The 17,324-nt window shown below is 36.0% G+C and overlaps 1 protein-coding gene across 3 annotated transcripts in view; it reads right to left on the bottom strand.

Annotated features, from left to right (window-relative positions):
* Positions 1 to 313: 313 nt before the first annotated feature.
* Positions 314 to 17,324, bottom strand: part of LOC142350334 (uncharacterized) — an 87,690-nt gene continuing 70,679 nt past the window's right edge. For 2 of the 3 annotated variants that reach the window (XM_075402165.1, XM_075402167.1), the window contains exon 16: positions 314 to 1,753. In XM_075402165.1, coding sequence (XP_075258280.1) covers positions 1,667 to 1,753 — 87 coding nt within the window. In that variant the 3' untranslated portion in view covers positions 314 to 1,666. The remainder of the gene's footprint in view (positions 1,754 to 17,324) is intronic. The other variant, XM_075402166.1, reaches the window with a different exon arrangement.

Here is a 17,324-nt window from a genome sequence, read left to right as displayed (position 1 = left end):
AATAACTGACACAGAGAGAAAAGAGAAATCATTCTAGAACTTTCTAGACAAGAAATGTAGTGAAAATCTTTTTATAAAAAGAAGCACCAATTCAGGATTCTTAAAATCAACAATTTATCGGTAAACATTTATTAGCCAGAAACCGTATCACGTAACTATGCGAGTGGCATTTTGAACAAATTCAATACAACCAACATCAAATGTCGCGAAAAACAACAAAAAATTGTCGAACCCTTTTTTTTCAAATATTTTAAGATCTTCTGAAACCAAAATTTTGCAATTTGCACCGTTCGAACCCGGAATTGGCTTCAAACAATGTCCCCGAATTTTGTAACATTACCCAATAATAGAAAATACCACTCGATTCGCAGTTCCCTGAATCTATCGCAAGAAAACTTTCAGAGAACAATAAATAGCTGATACTATGAAACAATATACAAGAACTTGCTTGTATTTTAACGGTTTAAAAAGAGCAGACTGTTTGATTTCATTCGGTTGGTTTGTAGAAAAATAGAATTTTGATCACTCACAATTTTAGGTATGAACAGATAGAGAACATGTGATTGAACAGCACGGGATGGATGGTTCATGATAGCGAGATAATAATTATTATACACGAATAAATAAAAGAATCAGATTTAGCAAAAATGTAATATGTCGTAACAAATACAGACGAATAATTAAGCAATGGATTTTGTATTTAAAGGCATTTATCATATAAGCGGTTCTGGGCTGAGAGATGATCCGATGATAACCATATCATTGACATCTGCGTTTTGATTTGAAACGAACAAAGAACTTTTCCGAGACATCCGAGGGTAATATTTTTGGGATGGAGAGGAGGTGAGGGGGTGGTTCTATGATCTGTTGATTATGATCAGGTTACAACCTGATGAACAATAAAGAGCCGTAATTTTAATAAACAATGGGATATCTACTAGTGAGAGCTCTTAGAATTTTAATCTTAAATTATCTCCTTAGCGTTGCAAATTTAACATTTGGAAGTTAATTTTTATTTCAATTTTCTACTCAAGTCCTCGGCTTTGGTTATCCAGGCCAGTCTCTTTTGCCTGAACTCTAATGAACATTTTCACAACTTGGAGTCAGTTCAAACTGTCAAACGTCTCACATAGCAGAAACAACATTTCTACTTATTTGTTTGGTTAAATTTCAGAAGACCGTGATAGGGTTAGTTAACACCACCAACACATGCACTCACGGTTAAACTCCATGCTCGATTTCGATTTGGTGTTAGAATGACCGCTTCGATATTCCTCTCCGGCATGTTAATCTATCGTTCTCAGGAGTTCAGTGATCCCAGACATCTGAATAAGTTTTGGTTAAATGTTACACTTGCTCATACATTCGTATCAACAAGTCTGTAAATGACCGAAGTTATCGAGGTAATTTTTTTTACCATAATCGACGACCATCCGCACTCTGTCTTCGATCCATGCATATACTACAGTAAGAATGAACGTTTCTGTGATCGGATTAAATATTCGGTTCCATCCCTTGGAGCTGAGATCCCTTCTTGAAATTTTCCTCAAAAAATGCGCTAATTGCTTTCTGTTGTGGTATGTAACACAAAATAATGATTTTTAAATTAAAATTGGCCGTTTTGTACAATGATCGATTCTCCACCAATCAGATCAAATCGCAGTTATCATCTTCTTGCGCCAATTGTCTCTTTAGCCGCCATGATTAAAGGAGTTAGACTTTTGAGTGATTTGCACTTGCGGAGAAATTCGTGCTAAAACACAAACCGTTCATTATTAGTAGTTCATATTCAAAACTGGTTAAACTTGAAGTGTTAGAAAATGCAAACTAAAATGAGAAACAACCGATAAACGTCGGATTAACTGCTTTCCAATGACCACCAAGGTCGCGTGAACTTATTTGAAAAATAGACGACTTAATCTTCAATCCGAACTCGTTACCAGACCCTAGAAAGCTATGGTTAGACTTCTCTTCGTTTAATTTCTTCGCTCGTAGCTCGTTCATTCAAACCGGTTAATTTTTGCCTCATTTGAAACAGTCATACGCCCCGTAGAAAATAAGTTTTTTGTAGTATTGAAAATTTTCTTTTAGTTTTGCAAAAGTTTTATGCGCAGAAAATTTCAATAGTTTGTCACAGAAAATATGAGTTTCACGCTGTAATAGTGTTAAACGACATTTGTGTGAAAGCTGCAACCAGGATTGCGTTCCAATCAACGCAAAATCATGTAGAAACGACAAAGTTGACCGTTCATTAGACAGTGCAAGATTTTCCATTAAACCATGAAAATATGCCCCCAAAAGCGTTTCCCAGTAGCTTCAGCAAACCATACATTAAAACCCACTAAAGCTCTCAGAGAACTGCTCAGAAACTCAACGCCCTCGGGCTTCACCAGTTAACGGAAAGAACTTAAATTGCCCAAGCGAGTGAAAGGATGTTAAAAAGCACAAATTTTACATTTATAAAATCGGCAGAAAAAACGTTTTCGACTCAAAGAGTCTTGCAATATATCTCAGAATATCAAAGAAATAACAAGAAATTAAGTACCTAATAAAACTATAGAAAGTGTTTTTTTTTAAAATGCCAACACAATTGGCATTCGTTGGAGTTGTCAGTGGCCGTGGGTTTGGGGGGCTGGTGGACCCTGGTTCAGTTTGAAGGGGTAGTTAGGTATCAGGGGGACGTAGATGGATTTGGGGCGAGGGGGTAGTTTGATAGGTGTGGGAGGGTACAAATTACTATATACTAGTACAAATTACTATATACTAGTAACTAGTGTATTCTAGTGTTTTAAAGTCCAACGCTCAAACACGGAAGTCAACGGTCTAAAACAGAACTGAATGACCCAAAACGAAGCTAAAAAGCCATAGAAACCCAATACTTCTCTTCGAGTCGTAAAAAATACGTAGTCACTGCTTCAAAAATTGTACGAGAGCAATTTAAAACCTTTTTTTTTTTGAAAACTTCTGACATTCAGAAAATTGTTCCCTACCATGGCTTACAAAAGCTCTAACAAGTCTGCAAAAAAAACAATCAGCGACTTTACCAGTTAATTCCATTTTTCAAAGTCAACTTTAATCGCTCAAGCGACTAAAAGAATGGTTCAGCTAAAAGGTCAAAACGATCAAGCATTAAAAAAAAAGATGCACATGTTTATATGCACATGTAACTGAGTCGAACTTATATCGAGAGCAATTTAAAAGCATTTGCAAACTGATGACTTTCAGAAAACTTCTCAATGATTGCATCTTGACATTTAAATTTTTCATTCGAGACCAACCTGGCAGTTTTGGATTAAATTGCTTAAAGATTGATATTGTTATCTCTTTGAGTAGCCGATGGTTGCTGCAAATTTTGTTGGAAAGCAATTAGTTAAACAAACCAACTAACGTCAGAAGAATTGCGCTCAAAAGAAAGGCGGGGCAAACTGATCTTGAGGAATTAGAGCTTAAATAATTTGCTGGGTGCAAACTAGATAACGATCTAAGAACTTTATCACTAAATTATACCGGATTTGGTTTTTCCTCGCTTACAATCGCCTTTATGTTAGTAACTTACTTAATTTTGGAATAAGAGGAACTTAAATTGTGCAAAAGGTTAAAGGTGAATCGTGAAAAAAATCACTCGAGAAGTTGAATTGCTCAAGCGAGCGAATGTCTTAAAATATTAAGGCTGAAACGGTCAAAAGAAAATTTTGCCGGCAAAATTCCGGAAAAAAGCCGCGATAGACGCTTGTGACCTTCCATGGAATTGAAACAACCAAAGAAATAGTATAAACAGATTTACCACCAGTCCTTTAATAGACCCTAGAGCTTTTGCAAAATTAATATTCGAAATCAAAAACTCAACTCTAATAATCAAGAATTACGGCATAAACGTTTGGCGCTTCTTAGATGCACTACTTAGATTGATCTTTAACTAGTAAATGTTCTTAAAATTTAAAGTTCATAAAGTGAGTTCAGAAGTCAATTTTTAGTGAGGCAAGTCACGCAATTGACCTAAAGGCAGAACAAATGACGTCACAAACACAAATTTTAACTGCAAAGCAGTAGAAGTCACTGAAATGGAAAAAGTCGATGGTCGCAAGAATAATCGATGGAGACGACAAAATTTAAAAAAAAAACGATGTCCCAAATAATAGCCGCAACGCTTTGCGGCTATTAATAAAGACATACGTTTACAATTATTGCTTTGAACTTCGTTTGAGAGCATTAATAAAAATAGAAGGCAACTTGCCTGAGATTAGGCGTACTGACTGATGTTGGGCTTGAAACAGCCACAATTTCATTAGATTCGATAAATATAGTGAATTCAGCCTTTAAATAGGAAGACAAAAGGTTTAGTATCAACACCAGTTAGCAGTAAAAACTAAGGAACTATAATTTGATGCACTAAGTCAAGTCTTCGAACATTAATTCTTAGTGCCTAGACTTTATTGTTTTTCAATTGTTTTGATTTCGCTTTCTAGCGCTGAACGTATTTAAGTAAATTGGCTGAAAAAAACTACATTTCATTCAATGGAAACAGTGGGTGACGTAAATCAGTAATCAAACGTAAAAGTCGTGACTTGTGTAAAATGAAAAACGGATCGAAGGGTAAAACGATATAAAACGGAGAAACCTAAATAATAGTCTTCGAATGAGAGGCTGGCGGCGGCGGTTAACCAAACAACGTTGAACAACAAGCTTGATAGCATAATTTAATCGAAAGGTTAAAACCTAATTTGCCCGATTAAGAACTTTTAAGGGCGGAAAACTTTCCAACTAGAACCCACGGTGTCCAAATGACACATATGTTGACCACTACACTTAACCATCTTCTAAGCACTCTGTGCGTACGTACAAGTAATACCCTCCCTTGAAATATTTCGAAAGAGCACGATTGAGATCATGCCAATTTCACGCAGTCGAGCGAAAAAATCACTAGAGAAGTCAAACCATTTCTGCGAGGGACAAAATGTGCACGCTAACATTTTTAACAAAGAACCCCATGTTCACTATAGTTTCTTCTCATTCCATTCGAGAGCAATTAATTTGTTTGTCAATACGTAATCAAACGTAAAAGTCGTGACTTGTGTAAAATGAAAAACGGATCGAAGGGTAAAACGATATAAAACGGAGAAAGCCTAAACAATAGTCTTCGAAAGAGAGGCTGGCGGCGGCGGTTAACCAACCAACGTTGAACAACAAGCTGCATAGCATAATTTAATCGAAAGGTTAAAACCTAATTTGCCCAATTAAGAACTTTTAAGGGCGGAAAACTTTCCAACTAGAACCCACGGTGTCCAAATGACACATATGTTGACCACTACACTTAACCATCTTTTAAGCACTCTGTGCGTACGTACCCTTCTTTGAAATATTTCGAAAGAGCACGACTGAGATCATGCAAATTCCACGCAGTCGAGAGAAAAAATCACGAGAAGTCCATTTATGCGAGGGACAAAATGTTCACGCTAACATTTTTAACAAAGAACCGCATGTTCACTATAGTTTCTTCTCGTTCCATTCGAGAGCTCTTGATTTGTTTGTCAATACATAAGAAGCTTGCGGACACAATTAAATAGCCGACAAAAATAATAATAAAATGACGTTTCCATATATATATTTTTTTTAATACCTATCTGTAAAGAATGGAGGAAGCTCTTGATCGTGCGAATGGAAGATCAACAACCTTTTTGTTCGTGATTGACGCCAACAATTTGCTCGATGAAACAAATCGAAGAGTCTCTATTCCAGGATTCAACCTCTGATGCAAATCTTATGCAAAAACAGATCACAATAAAAATTTCCAAAACCTCAAAAAATTGATTAATTCTACTAAGAAACAAACTCACTGGTTGACGATAATTTGAGATTATATATCCCAGAGCTGCAAAAGGAATACAGCAAATTCAAAGAAAAATTAAATCTTCATTAGCAGTAACTAGTTTTAATCGCGTTTACGAACTACATCATCAAGGATTCAGCGTTCTAATGCAGCCACAATCAGTGAGGATAGAACTTTAGATCGGAGTTGCCTATAAACAAGTACAATGACTTAAATTAAAAAAACTAGAAATACATTTTGACGTTTTTGCTTGTTAGCGGCAAACGGCTGCTAATTGAGCTCAACGGCTTAGATCTCATGCGAGCATCCTAGATCTGATACCCATCTAATGAGAGCAGTTTAGATCAAAGGTCGAGCCAACGGTGAAACGTCAATCGGAAAACCAAAATGCTCGAGATGAAAAATTATGTAAAACATACCCGGCAGATTGCCGGAAAATAGCCGCCGGTGATTCCCATAACTCTATTGTGATTGAAAGAAAAGAAAATATCAACAAAAATTGATATTTGTATAAAAACATTTTTAAGTGCGATTTATTTTGATGTCATTTCGTAATTGAACATACTCCTGTCTCTCAGTAAGAGGCTACAGGGTCTAGTATCAATACCGATAAGCATTATAGATAGTAACTAAAACTTATGAGAACAAAGTTCAAGTACCGAGCATCTAAAAATGGGCTTTATGGGTTTATCCCGTTTATATTTCTGACTTTGATTTTTTTATACTGACTCTCTTCATTTTGAAATGCTTTGCTGAGCAGCTGCTGTTTAAAAGGACTTTGAGCAGAATGACAGAAGAGTGAAACTAGCCTAGAGAAGTCAAAAAGACTTCACGCAAAGTGTCGAAAAAGCGGCAACATGGGTAAAGCGAAAAAACAGATCGACGAAGTTAAAAAACATAGCAGGACAGGTCCTGAAATACAATCTCAGTAATTGAATGAAAGACAGACCTAATGAACATGACCAGCAGATCAATTGCACAATCCCAGCCAACAAGACAAAATCTCAAAAGTTGAGCAACTAAAAGAATCAAACAAACTAACCAAAAAAACGATCATTGCTAAAACCCTTGAAGCTTTTAACTTGAAGGTCATATATGACTCATTTCAAAATACTCATGAACTTACGCATAAACCTTGAAAGAGATGAATCTGCCACTAAAATAGATAAACTGGACAAATATGACAAATGCATCAAGAAACTGAGAAGAGAACAGAAACTAAGAAAATTTCCAAAAATAGGGCTATAAAAAGGTCAAAACATTTTTTGACTCTGCAGTTGTGTTTTTTAAACCGTCTCCAACATTCAAAAAGTTTCGTTGGCCAGTAAAGATAGTAAACTAAGAGAATGACAAAAAAATCGAAAAATTTGAAAACCGAAAATTTTAAATTGGAAGCTTTATTTAAAAAATTCCCTACAATTGAGAAATTAAAAAATAGGAAACTATTTTTTGGCCCTAGAAACTATTTAGTATAACATACTAGCAAACCCTATATGAGGTTCCCTGGCCGCTGAATAAAAATTTCAGAAATTGAAAATTGCAACTTTATCAAAAAATTGGAAAAAGATATTGAAATGTTGAATACCATTCCATGGCAAAAAAATATTTTCAGTAAACTGTTAGCAAACCCTAGATGAGGTTTCTTGCCTCCTGAGGCTGGAGAACATGAATAATGAAAATAAATGTCAGAAAATTTGAATAAAAAACCAAGTTTGATTAAAAAATTGGTAAAATTCATGAAGTTAAAAGGTTTAAAACCACTTCATTACCACTAAAAACTATGCAATAACCTATTATTAAACCCCAGAGGAGCTTTTTTGACATCAAAGTCTGAAACAACTCAAAAAATGACAAAAATTTTCAATCAATTTGAAAAAATTAGTACAAATTACCGTACTTATGTTTGGAGTGGCAACAGATATAGCGCTTAAAGTCACCGTAAAAAGCAATTACGTCTTGCAAAGGACCTTTATCAGCTATAATAAACCTCAATTTCAGACTGGTCTAACAAAAAATCCACAAAAAACGACAAAGTGTGCTAAAAATTTCATTATTTTAGGCTCAAAAACTCCCAAAAATGACCTTTTAACCTTGAATTACGGCCTTCCCAGGAGCTTCACCACTCTGAGTACTTGAGGGACTACTAAACGCCGGCCTCTAATGAAACTTGATGCCCGCTGAGCTTTACCTGTTTATCACGTTTTGAAAGCTCAAAGTCATGAGAACAGGTGTGAAAACATCTTACAAAAATAAAAAAAGACAGAGCACCAATACAATCCAATTCTTGGATTGTAAAAAACATAGCAGGACAAGTCCGGACGTAGGACAAGTCCGGACGTACAATTCAAAGAATTTTCATTGACTAAACAGAAAACCAGACCTAGAACGGAGTATGAAGGGATTGGGAAAACCATTTAGAAAAATATCTGATCCAAAAAATCGAAGAAACAGTAAAAATCAAAGTGAAATTGCCGCATGTGAACAACAAACCACTAGCGAGAAAGCGAATTTTTGTTCAAACACCATTTTCTCACTACTTTAATTTTAGAGCGAAAAAAATTCACGCCGCAAAACCACTCGCTTTTTCGCTCCATTTCCTGTTTCGGCGTGACCAAAATCACCACTCCAATTTGACTTCAAAAATCATGAAAATGTGTGAACAGATCTTAAAAAAAAAAGACAGCGCCCCAATACAATTCAAATTCTTTGAATTGTAAAAAACCAAGAGCACCACAATATAGCTACGCTCAGCTTACAGCTTCGCAGCTATAAAAAGACCTAAAGAACTGAATTAATGGCCACACAACTTTGCCTCAGAGTAGCTATCTATACTTTGGTCACGTAGTTCTTGGTCGTGATTTGATGAGCTACATAGTTATTTACGTTCAACCTATTATGCGCGTAATAATGTCAAACTTCTGAAAAAATTCCTTCCACAGTCAGCTTCATTTCCCTTGGTTCATCAACATCAGTCATAAGTGAATTCAATGTATAGATTTTTTCTGTGTTGAGAAAAAAAATCAGTGCAAGTTTTTGAAACATAGAACGTTCTATTCAACCGACCATGGATTTTATTTTTGAAAAATAGAGTGTTAATCCTTAGTAAGGTTAAAAGGGTTTTCAAAATATCGTTATTAATAAACCTTGCAGCTCAATGCTTTCTCCAAAGCGAATTAACATCATCCTATTTGCTCAACAACATCAATCCCAGTTAGCAACTCTTATGCTGTTTCTACAACTCGAAATACGACTTTGTTTGCTCATAAAATTTGCTTTAGTATTTATATTGGAAACAAAGCATTTTGTAATTGCAAACAGAATGACACAAAACAATGACATTGTTGCCAAAGCCAGTTATCAATCATCACCTGACGTCACAATTTGTCAGTACAATAACTAATCTCTACGAACGTAGTTTCTTCCTTCTTTTGTTTAGCTGTCTGCTATAATAAAAACTGAGGCTGGATTGTTGAGTTAGATTCCAAAAGAAACTGAAAAGAAATTGTTTTTAGCGACCGAATTTGGCGCTAACCTAAATTTAAAATGATGCAACAAAATAACAAAAAATCACGAAGCTGACTACAATTGAAGAAGGGAGAGTCAAAAAAAGATTAAGTCGGTTGTCCAATATTCGCTTTGGAAAACAGCTCTGATAGAATTTTTGTTCCCATTCGAAATATGGAGACACTTATTCCAAACCTGAGCTGCAAAAAAAATAAAAGCAAACCTTTAAAAACCTAATAATGAACAAAAAAATTATCTTTCATCAAATGTGCAGATTTGGTCAACAAAGAGAGATGAAATAATTGAAATGTATCAAGACGCTAAATTTTCTGCTTCATGAGGCACCACATGACGAGACAACACTGCCTTTTGGTTTTCTCTCGGTTCAGTATATGTGTATACAAAAAGTGTAAAAATAAATACATTTTTTGTTTGTCTGTTCCGAAAACAATTTATTATTATTATTATTATTATTATGAGCCTAAGACAGATTACCATCTAAGCGGACTAATTTCGAGTTTTCCTCTCATTCAATTCAACTGCAATTGCTCGACATCTTCATCAAAAAGCATCACAACTCGCAAATACGAAGACACAGAGAACCTGGTCGAAAAATGTCATAGTTCAAATTTGATGACTGGCAACAAACAAAGAACGCATGTGTTTAATGTCATCATTAAAGATGTAAAATAGCAACGGTTGTTGGGGTTAACTTTCATGTTTTGTAAACTTAAGACTGCATTTGGAAGTTTGATGAACATTGTCAAATGTTCTTGCGTAAACAATGATCAAATCAAATAGCTTTTTATGACGTAATAAAGTCATAATTATAACTAATCATACAGTGATAAATTGAATACAAAATCCTACAACTTCTAGTTGAAACCTAAAAGCGACTAACGTCTGAGCAGTTGGTGCTCAAACAACTAATTAAATGATTTGAATTTCCGCACTCAAATCATACTGTGGTATAAATAGACAGAAACAGTCTAGACTAGCGACAAAAACCAGTTACGAGTGATTATCGCCGGTATTTTTGTCCCTTTAACAAATTTCTAAAATGATAAATAATTTCCGTCAATATATTAGAGATGTTGTTGTTCAAATAAGTGTTGGTATGAGCCCTTTTCAAGCCTAGTTGACTAGATCAGTAGAGAAATCGGCCTGTCTGCTTGAATAGTTTACATTTGGTCCATTCCGCCGCTGAGCTGCCCTTTTCAACACGAAATATAATTCTGCACTTGAATGTCGACACCTGCGATATCCGTTTCCGGTTGCCATTTACAAAAGCTTCTCATAAAACATCAATAGAGAAAAGTTTGCTAAATATAGATGTTAGGATAATTTTTTCATAAAAGTTTCAGAATGAAAAAAAAAAACACCTTATCGAGTTGAGTGAGGATTTTCGGCGCTCATCGAGTATTAGATGTTCCAGAGTAAGGATGTTTATCAAATAAATATTGAAAAAGTATTAACAGTACAAAATGATAATACATAAAACTTATTGGACTGAAGTCGAGCGAATAGCCCTTGACAGGCGCGTAAAAACTAGTTAAAAAGTCGAAGACTATATGAACATAGACTGACTGCGCTAATGTAATGTGACTAACCCTCAGAAAATCAGTGCTTGTAAAGAAGATTCAATCAGATTTGGAGTCAAAAATAGTCCTTAATGGATTAGAAACCAGGTGATCGTGAACCAAGCAGGTCTCATTCACCAGTTGCGAGATGAAAATTTGCAGCTAATTTTAAAATTTTGAATATTGAAATTAATTCATTCCTGTACATTATTGGTAGACCAAAACATAACCGCTAACGTCAGGCGAATTTTTCTCAAACGACCGGCGAGCGGTTGGCTTTGTGAGTAGTTAGCCACGGTATAGTGAGGCTAACTTCATTTTAATTGAAGGGGCGTGAGGTGAGCGCGGGGAAGGGGTTGATGAGCCACGGTATAGTGAGGCTAACTTCATTTTAATTGAAGGGGCGTGAGGTGAGCGCGGGGAAGGGGTTGATGGGGGGGCAACAGTATGTGAGGGCAACGGTGGGGGTCTTTGGCTGCACGGGCCCTTACGGCCTGAACGATAAGCAGGCGTGTGGAATAGGGTGGGGGGCTGATGTGGGGGAGGGGGTGTTGTGTCTGTGTGTATGTGTGTGTGTGGTGTGTGTGTGTGTGGGGGGGGGGGGGGGTCAACTTCTAAGAACCGCCCTTCACACCAAAAGTATAAATCTCCAAAACAGTTTCTGTGAATTGCATAATTGGAGACTGGTGAGCTGAAGGGCTCTATTAGCCTAAGAGAACTTAATACCCGCTGGAAGCTACCTGTTTATCTCGTTTTGAGGACGAGAAATCAAATGGGTCAGACGAAAAATCAGTCACGCGAAAAATTGCATGAAAAAGGACCAACAGGACTAAAATAATTGCTAAAAATTTCGTTCGCGAGCAATTAAACAGATCCTATACAAGTAATTTCCTTTTTAAATGATGTAAATAACTCGAAATAAATACCAAAGCTATTGCTTTAACCAATTTAAGTTTCAACTTAAAAGACTTTTCACGAGAACATGGAGGGAAGTAAAAAAAGGACAGTCTAGAAATCAAACTGTTTTTAACTTAATTCCAGTGAAAAAATTCACGAATTTGCAGATTAACTAGTGTCTGCATCAATCATTTGAAGCAATACACCAGAAATTATTTTCGAACATGTAAAATGAACACTTAAACTTTACCTTTTGGAAGAAACATGCAGAACAACAGTTATCATATTGATTTCATAGATAAGCATGAAAAATAAGTTTTTATTTTGCATACCTTTCAGTGCCAAGTATTTATAGTAAAGCGCAGTAAAGCTTAAGCTTCATTGGCTTCATCCTTTTACCTCCTTCTCCTCCTCGTCCTCGCTCTTTTTAATCCCGGAAGGTACGGAACGCACCCTGCGGCTACCCTTCCTGTCCCGCCTCCGGTTACTCAGAGTAAAATGGACAAAAACACAGCCATTACTCAATCATAGGGAAATGATAATAGCCAAAACAGATTTGTACGATTAGAATAGTTCACCTCTAGCAGTTTTCAATATTTTATGATGTTAGTAAAAGACGTAAACAGACTTCACGTAACGAAGATCACGGCAAATTATATATACACAAAAAATGCGTCAATAATTTGCATGATGAGGCATGCATCAGGAATTCATGCGCTCAATACAAATCGGACCAGAAAAGGTAAAGCAAGATGTGCAGAAAATTAGCGAATTCGTTGTAATACAACATTTCCTAATTTTAGATCGAATTTCAGAGACATCGTATGACATCGAATGAGCTATCACTACAATTCACAATTGGCTGAAAATTGATCAAGGAATTCAAAATTTCTCTTTGACTCGTATAAACCACTAAAATTTTCAAATTCTTTTCTTGGTTTTGATACTTCTTGGTCTTCAAAAGAAATTTTGTAATATTGGCGAAAAAAACAAAAGTTGCGAGTATCAATGTTATTTATTTGAAAAAATAGGGTCGGGGCAGGGGTTGAGCCACTCATCTGAGGATCAAAAATTGCACTACAAGCAAGATTGCACGACGCAGGGGTAATCTTGATGCAATTTGCAACGGAGCTGGATGCATGCTTTTTATGCAATGTTAAGCCGTTTCAGCTGCCAAAGGATTGGCATTCCTTTCAATTTTTAGAAGAAAACTCGCATTCAAACATTTCAGTAGTAAGAAGGTTGAAACAGAAGCCTGTTGCCTTAGACCTTAAAAGTTTTTCACACAGTTCAGAAAATTTACCTGTAAATTTGTCATTTGCTCCAATTACAATATTACAATACTATAAATTCAGTTTTTACTTGCTCCAAAATTTAGTGATCTCTGGCCAGAGCAAAACTTAGTTAAAAACATAAGTGACTCACGTCGGAAAAATTGCTCTCGAACAACTAGTAGGAGCTCAAATCTATTAATGTCTGCTTCAGTCGGTGTGGGAAGGGGTAGTAAATAAAGTCACTAAGGGGGGTTTCAAATGACGTCATTAAAGGTTATTAAATACCACTATACCTTCTATTTAAATTTTAGAAAATACACCATTTTTGGTGCATATTTATTTGACTTTTAGTAGTGAACTGCCACCACTTGAGTTTATAGCTGCTCACACTCGTGAATGAGAGAAAAATAGATCAGGCAGAACGAAAGAAATAAAGGGCGCAATTAATACTCGAAAAGTCTATACAGTAAAGCAAAAATTTTGCATTAACAGCCAGGTAGCTAGTTGGTGGGAGAGGCATGGTGGGTGGGTCCGGGTGTAAGCGGGAGGGGGATTGACAGGTAGTTGGTTGATCTGTAGATTGGATAGGTAGGAGGGACTTGAAGGAGATTAACAAAATTCTCAAATTGACCTTTTCACTTTGATTATCAGCAGTTCCTAATTACTACACGCTACAAACTAAGCTACTGTTAAAATCTTATCTTCGAAAACAGAAGTTGACGTTTAAACAGAGGTAAATGGTCGAAAAGCAAGAAATCAAAATTCAGGTTAAGAACATTTGCTTCGATTAAAGAACCCTGTATAAAACCTATACCCCTCTTCAAGTCGTAAAAAGACCAACACATTTACAATAATTGCTCGAAAATTCTTTCGAGATCAATTAAATAACAATTACATGGCATTGCTCCGGACCAAATTCTGCACACTTACAACTCATAATGTTCAATGCGATTGATAAAATTATTTTTTAAAAAGACGGAAAAGGCGAAATTTCAATCCTTATCAGCTGAAAAGTTGTTGTTCTTCTCAAAGCAATGCAAAATAAGTCATTAAGCAAGCTAGTATTGATAAACAGAGAAAAAATCTGAAACGCCATGGCAATTTTCAACAATACTTTTACCGATGCCGAAGCACCGCGACAATGGAGTCGGCCACAATAATCCTGTGGTATTTAAGCAAATTCAAAATTCCGTGAAAGCTGATTGCGTTTACTAAAGAAAAAACGTGAGAGTTCTCTTGTTCGGAAGATGAGATTTCAACTGAATACTATTAATATATGTATGGTAAATCAGGCAAATTTAAAGGCCGCAATTCTCAAAAAAACTATAGTCGATAAAAGTAAAAAAAAAAACAAGAAAGGTTTTTGCGAAATCGTCAAAAAATGCAAGAAGTTTGAAACTCCAATTTAACAAGGTAGCTTTTGTGCCAGCAAAAACTTATCATTGTCCATTTGTATTGCACTAATTTCTTTGTGATCTATTAAGTCAACAAGCACATGCGTTAACAGGTATCGTCAAGCGATCTATCACTGATGCTTATTCAAGTCTTGAAAAAAAAATTATGACAATACCTGAATCAAAATCTAATTAGTTGTGGAGGGCCGGCAGTTTTTGTTCAAACAGACAACTTTTCTAAAAATCCTCTAGTAAGAGCACCGAGAAACCAATATGGGTTTTTGTATGGTTAACAAAACTGAGCAATCTGCTGGTCAATTTATGGAAGTCATGAATTATTCAATCGACTAGCATCCAAATAAATTATTCGGATGAATGGAAGACATATTGTTTTTTGCGGCGCTCAGCGTACCCATGAACGTTTTGTGCTATTTTAGCAAACTCAAAGCTTCGTGAAAGCTGATAGTGTTTACTTGAGAAAAAAAATAGCTAGTGTTCTTTTGTTCAGATGAGAGATGTTAACTGATTATTATTAATATCTGGTACTCAAACTACTGCATTAACAACTTAAAACGACACCTTCAACTTTGAATCCTTGAAACTCAATTCTTTCATTTTGATGGTATAAAAAGTTATTTCGTTAAGTCCCAACAATCGGAATCAATGTTAACCGGCAATTTCTTTCAAAGACGGTATAAATTAGGATCACCAATGTTATAGGTTAACGATAGCTATTCCAGCAAATCATATGAACCTAGTGAACGAATACCACTACAATCCCATACACAAATTGACAGCCGTGGACCCATTGGCTTTTCGGTGAGCATTGGTGACTTTTGTTAGAAATAGCAGAACATATTTGCTCAAGATCACTAGTGATTAGTTAAGTTTTCAGTATTATAAAAATAGCATTTTAACAGTCACGCCCCAATGCGTAACGAAGAGAAACGATGGAATTGACAAACATTTCTGATGCAATAATACGAATGTGCAATAAAAAATAGACAGATATTCCATAAATGTCTGCATCACCACTTAAAGTTCTAAACTGTTACTAAATTGGAGCAATTCAGAATCACATTAGTGACAGGCTAAGAAAAATGTGCTCGTTAGATAAACTAAATCCATCTGACAAAGATTGCGTCAAGGGACCCTCCTAAGAGCAATCTCAACAATCTCCCCCTTTTAAAAAGGATATACTAAGAGCATTTTCTTGGCTTAATTATGTATAACAAAAACATAGAACTGTAATTAGACAATGAACTTAAAAACTGATCTTGTTTAGCTAAAAAAAACTTTGCATTTAGAAATTAAATCAGGCCCTTTATCAGACAAATTTAAGTAGAGCAATTGTCAAGAAAATTTATAGCTGCCAAAACGTAAAAAAAAGTCAAAGACGATTTTTTTGGAATTGTCAAAAAAAGAAAAAAGCATGAAAACTACAGTTCGCCAAGGCAGTTTTTCTGCCGGTAGAAACTTATCATTGTAAACTTAGAATCCATTGATTCCTTTGTGGTCTAACAAATCAAACATAACCGACTAACGTCGGGCGAATTGCTCTCAAACGACCGGCGAGCGGTTGGCTTCGTCAGTGGCTAGCCGCGGTTTAGTGAGGCTAGCTTTAGATTAATTGAAGGGGCGTAAGGTGAACGCAGCGGGATTGAACCGCAGCGCGGGTGCAAAAATGGATTGGGGGGATTGATGTGGGGGCGAAGGGTGGGCGGGGTGTGGGACAAATGTCGAAGAACCACCCTTCACACCATAAGTATGTCTCCAACACAGTTTCTGTTAATAGCATACTTGAAAACTAGTGGGCTGAACGGCTCTAGACAACTTATGCAAACTGGGATCTACCTCTTTATTCCGTTTCTGAAGGCGAAATTCAAATGGGTCACACAAAAAATCGGCCAAGACAAAAATTGCATAAAAGAGACAAACAGGATTAATATATTTGCTACAAATTGCTTTTGAGAGCAATTAACAATGATTTCACAAAAAGTGCCTGTTAAGTCATTCATGACGAAAAAACATTTCTACTAACATAGCCGGCAGACTGCCGGAATAACTGCGAAAGAATAGACCTGCGTGCCATATAATAGAGATAAACAGATACAGATCTGAACTGAAAAAAAAATTGACGCCACTAAAAAACGACGTAAACATTCAGCGATAAATTAATTAAGCTTGTTGAAATTCATTCCGCAGAAACCTTTTAACAGGGACCTTTACTGCACATATGAGTTCCTTTGACCTTAAACTAATTCAAATTAAACTTAAGTTTTAAAGTGCAAAAGTCAATTTATTGAGTGAGGTAAGTCACGTATGATCAAAACCTAATCACGCAAACAACTTCTGCTAGAGAGAGAGAGAGAGAGATTGAGTGAGAAATGACGTCACGCGCGCAAAAGCAGTTAGTGAGAGGAAGAAGTCATTCAGAAAATTTGACTTTTTCAGCTTTGCTATGTGAACAAATGTAAAACGGAAGAGCGTCAGACGACGAAACAAAAAAAAAACCAAGAGCACCGCAATATAGCTACGCTCAGCTTACAGCTTCGCAGCTATAATAACTCATTGTTAATGAGGATCAGAGATGATGACATTACGCCACATAACAGCAGCTGAAGTGCGGCATCAACAAAGAGAGAAAGAGTGAGCGAGAGAGATAAAAAAGTGAACGACAAAGAGAAGGAAAGAAACCCTAACCGATAGAGAGAGAACGAGAGAAAGGACTATTTTCCATGATGGGATTCGACTCCGCAACTTCTACTTTTTTAGCCTTGTTAGTAAATAAGTCATATAGAAAAAAACTGAAAAAGGCAAAATTAAAAAGTTTCCAACATCGCAATTA

This window comes from Convolutriloba macropyga, chromosome 12 (assembly GCF_964194025.1).
Source record: "Convolutriloba macropyga chromosome 12, txConMacr16.3, whole genome shotgun sequence".
Lineage (NCBI taxonomy): Eukaryota > Metazoa > Xenacoelomorpha > Acoela > Convolutidae > Convolutriloba > Convolutriloba macropyga.
Note: the sequence above shows the minus strand (reverse complement) of the source record. Positions and strands in the feature narration are given on the sequence as shown.